The sequence below is a fragment of the Boleophthalmus pectinirostris genome, unplaced genomic scaffold (assembly GCF_026225935.1).
Source record: "Boleophthalmus pectinirostris isolate CB_2022bp ecotype Guang Dong unplaced genomic scaffold, ASM2622593v1 HiC_scaffold_8, whole genome shotgun sequence".
NCBI lineage: Eukaryota > Metazoa > Chordata > Actinopteri > Gobiiformes > Gobiidae > Boleophthalmus > Boleophthalmus pectinirostris.
Window position 1 is genome coordinate 16,687,719 of NW_026571515.1, and position 6,701 is coordinate 16,694,419.

The 6,701-nt window shown below is 40.1% G+C and overlaps 1 protein-coding gene across 1 annotated transcript; it reads right to left on the reverse strand.

The window, feature by feature from the left end:
- Positions 1–2,653: 2,653 nt before the first annotated feature.
- mrgbp (MRG/MORF4L binding protein) lies at positions 2,654–5,539 on the reverse strand. Its single transcript, XM_020922474.2, has 5 exons — positions 5,327–5,539; positions 4,788–4,909; positions 4,629–4,710; positions 4,502–4,561; positions 2,654–3,380 (listed from the first exon to the last, which is right to left on the reverse strand). Exons 1-5 carry the CDS (start codon positions 5,466–5,468, stop codon positions 3,040–3,042), a joined length of 747 nt encoding a protein of 248 aa, XP_020778133.1. The 5' UTR covers positions 5,469–5,539; the 3' UTR covers positions 2,654–3,039.
- Positions 5,540–6,701: the final 1,162 nt, after the last annotated feature.

Genomic DNA, 6,701 nt, shown 5'->3' on the forward strand with positions numbered 1-6,701 from the left:
TAGTCTCCTCTTTGCTTCCTCGTTTACTCCCTTGCATCTCCTCTCGCTTACGCCGCAGTTTGTTCTTTACTTTGGCCCTATTTCCTCCTCCTCTCCACTGCTGATTTAGTCCTGATTCATTCCTAGATCAGACCTGGTTTGGTCCTTATAATTTAGTACAGGTTTAGTCAAGTCCTGGTTTAGATCTTCATTCCTAGTTCAGAATCAGACAAGATTAAAACCTAGTTTAGTACTCGTTTAGATCGGGTTGAGACCTTGTTATGTCCTGGTTTAGTCCTGAATTCTTCCTCGATTCCTTCCTCGCGTCCTTGTCTCCTTTGCCCAATTCTCCTCGCCTCCTTTCCTCCTCGTTTCCTTGTTTCTTTTCGGCTTGTCTGTCCTCGCGCTCCGCTCTGACTCATAGTGGGCGGGACCAAAGAAGCGGCAAGCCAATAGGAGACAGGTGGGCGGGTCTAAAGTAGTTCTGAGCCAATGAAAAGTGTTTCAGAGGGAGAAATTAATAAAGGGGCGGGGTTTGTAGAACTATTGGCCAATAAAAAGTGTGTTCTGAGAGAGACAGAAGTGAAGCAACAGGAGAAAAACAGACGAAGATTATTATGGATTAAACTCAATCACGTGATGAAACCGCGGGCTAAAGAGCGACAGATTTACTAAAAAACACACTGACTCTTGTTAGCTGTGGTAGCCTATTTTTTTTTTTTTTTTATAGTTAGAGGGCATGATATAAGGGAACTTCATAGACATGTTCTAGTTTATTGTACCTCAAAGAAGGCATATTATTTAGAATGTCTGACAAAATTAACAAAATGGGTAAACTTGTCAATAAGTTTTTCAAGTCAACATGACCTAGATGGCCTGAGTACTCTGACCTTGCAGCAAGAAGGTTCATTGCATGTGGATGTTTGGGAGTTACAGTTCCCAAAGTTTCAGGCCAGGACATACAGTATAATAGAGCCACCCCAGGACCCTCAAGAGAGCCATGCAAGCGACGCAGGACCCATCCATCCATCTATCCATTTTCTTCCACTTATTCAGGGCCGGTTTTCTTTCGACAGGACACCCGAACACCTTTTCACGGAGATTACCTTCTCTCGACGTGAAGGAGCAGCGACTCTACTCCGAGTTCCTCCCATCATGTAACTGAGATGCAGGTTGCTTATTCCAAAATTTTAGAAGCCAGTTATCATTTCAAGTGTGTGATATGTTGATATGTGTATGTGTGTGTGGATAATCAAGTTAAAAAGATTTATCTGAGTGGTCTATTGTGTTATTTGTGCTAATTTTGCTCACTGTAATTTCTGACATAAAATCACTTGTCCCAGAGAGCCTTGTTATTATAATAAATACAACCTACACGTGGGAAAGGCGTCACTGGTGTTTCTTTGAAAACTGCTGTTTCCATAGCAATAGTTGGATGGTTTCCATGGCAACCGCATCAGCACCACTGTATGAGGTTCATACACAGGTCAATATTGGAATTTGCTAAAACTCTTCACCCACATAACGGTGAGAGGCACCACCTGACACAAACTCCAAGTAAAGTATAAACCCTTCCTGGTAACAACTTGGTTTAGTTCTACACTGAACCGGGTTTTGTTCTGCTTCAGACTTAGTTTAAAGTCTTGTTTTAAACATGGTTAGGACCTGCGTGGTTTGTGCCAAAGCCAGACCAAGTATAGTTTGGGACTGCAGTCTCCAGGTTTAGATATTTTACTGGAGTGAAGAAGTTAGGTTCTGAATGTAAACAGACTCAGACCTGCTACAAATAAAGTCTTCAGAGGGGTATTAGCATGTCATTAGCGTGAAATTAGCATGACATTAGTGTGTCATTAGCATGGTTAGCGTGTGCTGGGCTCCTTTCATTTCTGTGTGAGGGTTTTGTCATGCTAATGCTAAGGTCCAGGGCCAAGGTCAAGGTCCCAGCATGCACCTGGCTCTAAGCCTGTCGCCATGGAAATTTATCTTGATTTGGGAGTTTGTTTTAGTCTTTTAAACCTGAGCTGTTTCACAATTACAACCCTGTCTCTGAAGATGAAGTCACTTTCTCCAATGACAGTGTCTTGGAATCCAAGTGTCGCCCCTCAGCCCAGTTTGCAAAAACAGGCTTCATAGTGAACAAGCAGTTCTGTGCTTTCAGACTCGAGAGCAGGTGAAATTAACAGGTAGAACAGTAGTAGTTCACTATTTAAGAGTGATTAAACTGTAACCCAACTTCCTCTAGTAGGATCTTTGTTTATAGTAGTTTCAATGGGCACTTCTGCTGTGTTGGCAAAATAAGAATGCCACACTGCCTACAGCGTAGCTCCCACAGACTTTACAGTCTGGTAGTACCCCAAAGCAGCTGTGGTTGCAGAATTATATTACCACCAGGGTGTAAGAGAGAATAAATAATGCATTAAATTGTAAAGTGAGACTGTGGCTGTTTTACAGAAGTGGTCTGCTTCATAAGTCACGTTTGGAGGATGAGTGAATGAGGGTGACCCTGGTTTATGAAGCTTACTATAAATAAAAATTTATTCACACAAGAATGGCTTGAGTTTTTGTTTAACTACATCTTTGTGCTTCTGATATAGTGTTAATGCATTATGATGATCAGCAATAAGAGCTTGAATAATGAATACTGCTTTTATGGACTTGGAGATCACTGCAATTTTATTAAAAATCAGATCCACAAATACAAAAAACATGTACAAACTAAAATTATTAGTAGGCTTGTGACAATCAATTACTAAAGGAAAAATGTATAATAAATAGTATTAACCTAAGTATAAACCTAAAATTTTCTCAAGTTAGAGCAAAGATTTGAATCAAAAGACAAGCCACTCCTGCAGTAAAAAATGAACAAGCAAAACAGTCTAGCCCTAGCTCACATTGTTTTATGAGATTGCTGGTAAATAATATAAAGTTCAATTTGTGCTTAAAAATGCACATACTGGATTAAGAAAAATCATTGTTACTTACAGATGGAACAAATAGATTTTTCTAAACACTTGTCCCATAATATCTGAGGTTCAAGTCTGTTTTTTCATCCTGGTGAATCTAGCGCCTCCTTTTGGCCGGTGTAGGTCCTGACGACCCCCCTTTACCTGAAGACGCTCCAGTGTTCCCTGTCTTTGTAGAGGTAGATCCAGGAGCTGCTCCTTTAGCTGCTGAGGGTGTAGGTGTGCTGCCTTTAGTGGCAGGGGGTGTAGGGGTTCCACCTTTTGCTGCTGGAGGTGTGGGGGTCCCACCTTTAGCTGCAGGGGGTGTGGGGGTCCCACCTTTAGCCACTGGGGGGCCAGGGGTCGGTGTAACTCTCTTCTTCTTGTCATCTTTGGAGTTGGATTCTGTGGGTTTGTCTCTATCCTTCGATCGATCAGACTTCACTGACGAGTTACTGCCTGTAAGACAGTTTTATTGTGAATAGACTTATGTATATGAGCAAATTAGCTGTGGCAAAGCAATACAGAGGACACAATATATTGTACATTTTAACATGCGGTCTTCTTTTTGGGAGATAAGATAGTCAAAAAAATATATTTTGATTAATTTGAAAGGTTTTGTGAAATTAGGAAAACACACAAAAAGCAACTCCAATAAATTCATTCAAACTGGATTTAAAATTATTTAGCCACCTGAGGTTTTTGAGCACCTAATTTTATTTTGCTGTTGTTAATTTTGGAGTTACAGGATGAAAAGTTTGGAAACCCCATAGAGGGATGTCACATTGGGCAACATAAGCATTTAATCAAACCACACTGAACTGTATGATTCACATGATATGACATATGTGGATTAGCCAATATATTGTGATTTTTACTTCAAAAATTTGTCTGTACTAACCACATTGGTGAGTCATCAAAGATACAAACTATGGACACTTGATGGAGCAGAATAAGGTGAGATTCTAACTGATACTGCAAAACTATGAGCAGTAATGTACTTTAGTAGCAATAGGCACATCAGTATTTACATTTACATCAAAAGCCATGTCCTGTTTCAAGAAATACATTTTTAAATATATTTCAATAGATATACAAAAAATGTTTTATTTGTGTGATAATGTTTTGCGGATCAAGTGCTTAGATGCATACTGCTCCTCTCTACCACACTGGCAGAGTTCTTTCATCTCTAATTAATAAATAAAAACAATAGAGCAGTGCAACCTCATTGTAATGCAGGACGTCATAAAATATTGATATCTGTATTGTGACTCTTTAAGATTGATGAATTAATACCACCAATATACACACACACAAAAAAAATATTCTGTACTTTTAGCTTCTAGTTGCTGTTGTTGAAACATGTCACAAATAAACAAAGCATCTTGGTTACTGGGGTGTGAGATTTGCTATGGACAGGGAAAATGCAGAGACATGACAAGGTGTGAAAAGATGGAGCTGTCCCATCTCATTGATGGGAGGTGAGGTTTTATCACCTCCTCTCACATAAATATATTATTTCTACAGCTATAATAATACAACTAATACATGTAATCTCCTGTCTCCATCCATTATCTTACCTTCCTCTGCAATTGCTGGTGGCTCCACTTTTAGCTCCTCCAGTTCCTCCTCATTGCGACCTGAACAACACGTAAAATGTTAGTTGCATTTACACATTTACATAATGTGAGTAATAATGTACTGTACCCTCTCTGACATCCTGGACAATGTCATCAGGTAATGAGAAGCTCTTCTCTGAGTTTGGAAATGGCAGAATCTCAGACTCATGCTGCAACATACACCACCTGTTTAGAGCCAGGACTAAACTAAACTAGTTCCCCCGACATAAATCCCGAGTCGACATACCAGGGCCTGCATGTCGTACATCGTGCCGAGGTGTTCCCAGATGAGGTCGGAGGAAACTTGGCGTCCGATGTTCTGACTGAACTTGTCCCTGATGCACATCATGTGGAAGTGACGGTTCACTCCTGAAATATATCAAACATGATTAAATCAAGTTAAACCTTAAACAATTTCAATAACTAGCGCCTTATTTTGTATAGTTTAAGATCAACCAGTTATGAAATCATTATATTGTAAGGCTAGATTGCAGCACCCTTGATTTTTCATTCAAGAGTCTGGTTATTGTTTTTAGCCGTAGCTTAAGCTACTAAGCTAACACACGCTAACCAAACAAAACCAACAAATTGTTAAAATATTGCACAATCTGCTTATTCTTTATTAAATAAAATGTTTCCTTCGTGCCTTTTCATGGTGGTTTGGTAATTATTAGTTCTGTGTTGTTTATAATGTTTATGTTTTAGGAGTAACTGAGCTAGCAAACAGCGCCATAAGTTTAGACGGTAACTGCTAAAGGTAACAGTGAACATCACTGGGAAACTGACCCACGGGCTTGTGTCCGATCATTGCGTGGAAAAGACACACTTCCACTTCGTGGCTCCAGATCACCGGCTCCTCTGCGGGAACCAAGCCTGGCTCCGGGGGCTTCTCCTCGGCCTGGTTCAGCGTCAGCTCGGCCTCTCCCATGCCGCTCTCCGGAGCTCCGCTCACTACAGAGCCGGGTCCAGAGCTCCAGAGCGGGGGGCAGCTGCTCAGTGCTTCACGCGTTTGCTTCGCTCGCTCAGCGCCATCTGCAGGTCAGGAGCAGGTGTTGTTGCTCCACGAAATAGGAAATAGAAAACAGAAAACCCAATTGAAACAGTTTGTAGCACTCTTGTTTGAAAAGGTACTGCAATAACACTGGCTACACATAGACCTTTTTCTCGGTAGGCTATTGATGGGGGCAGCTAAAATTATTATATTGTAGTTAAACTGAGGATTTTTGTTGTAATACAGGGAGTTTATGAGTCTAATCACTAATAGAAATCATCAGGTTCAGCATCTGTGATTTTACCATTTAGATATTTCATGGCAAAGTACAAAGTACTCTTACCCCCCATCTGGGAGTATGTCATCATATTCTAGAATATGAAAACTTAAAACCACCAACATGAACAGGCCAAAATTCACTCACTGAGCTGCAGAAGCTGCACTAGCACTGATTCATGATTGGCCGCAAATGCTGGGGTTTAGGTAGTGAGGACTAAGATTAGATAAAACAAAATGGATTTCAGCACTGAAACTGGCAACCCAAATTAAAGGCTCACGTGAGGCTCATTCTGCTTTTTTATTGGATAATCATTTTAAGAAATAAAACACCCAGTTGTAACATAAATAAATGAGACATCATAAAAACACGGAGGAAGTGAGGGCTTCAGGGTATCTTAGTTCAAAGTCCACAACAGGACGTAGCTCAAAAGCTAACACACAGTGAAGATGACTTGCTTGTAGTATAAAAATTTACTGTGATGACAAGTAACAAGTGGTCAAAAAAGTCCAAGGCACTGTTGAAATTAAAGTCCTTTAATAATTACATGGCCATCAATGGGACATCATGTCCAATGATTTTTGTAATTAAGAATAAATCAGCATCAGTGAAAGTTATATTGTGGAAAATGAAAGGTCAAATTTTAATTAAAAATCTTACATACAGCTCCTTAAAAGACTACATATACACTTGAAGGTGAAGCCATGAAAGTACAATGGCCCAGAAAAAGCTGTTGAATGGATCATCTATTTGAATGATTCATTTTATTCTCACCTCAACTTTATTCATAGTCTAGAGCCCTTCAAAGACACACACAGTTGAGTGTCTGTGACCCTTGGTTTTGTAGCTCTTATGTTCACTGTACAATTTCCAGTGGAAAAGGTCTGGACATT

Bases quoted from the DNA above. Each gene is read 5' to 3' on its own strand.
- mrgbp (XM_020922474.2), bottom strand. From the start codon at position 5,468: ATGGGAGAGGCCGAGCTGACGCTGAACCAGGCCGAGGAGAAGCCCCCG. The intron at 4,910-5,326 runs GTCAGTTTCCCA...GATATATTTCAG, and splicing joins GATCGGACACAAGCCCGTGG to GAGTGAACCGTCACTTCCAC. The intron at 4,711-4,787 runs GTATGTCGACTC...TGTATGTTGCAG, and splicing joins TGTACGACATGCAGGCCCTG to CATGAGTCTGAGATTCTGCC.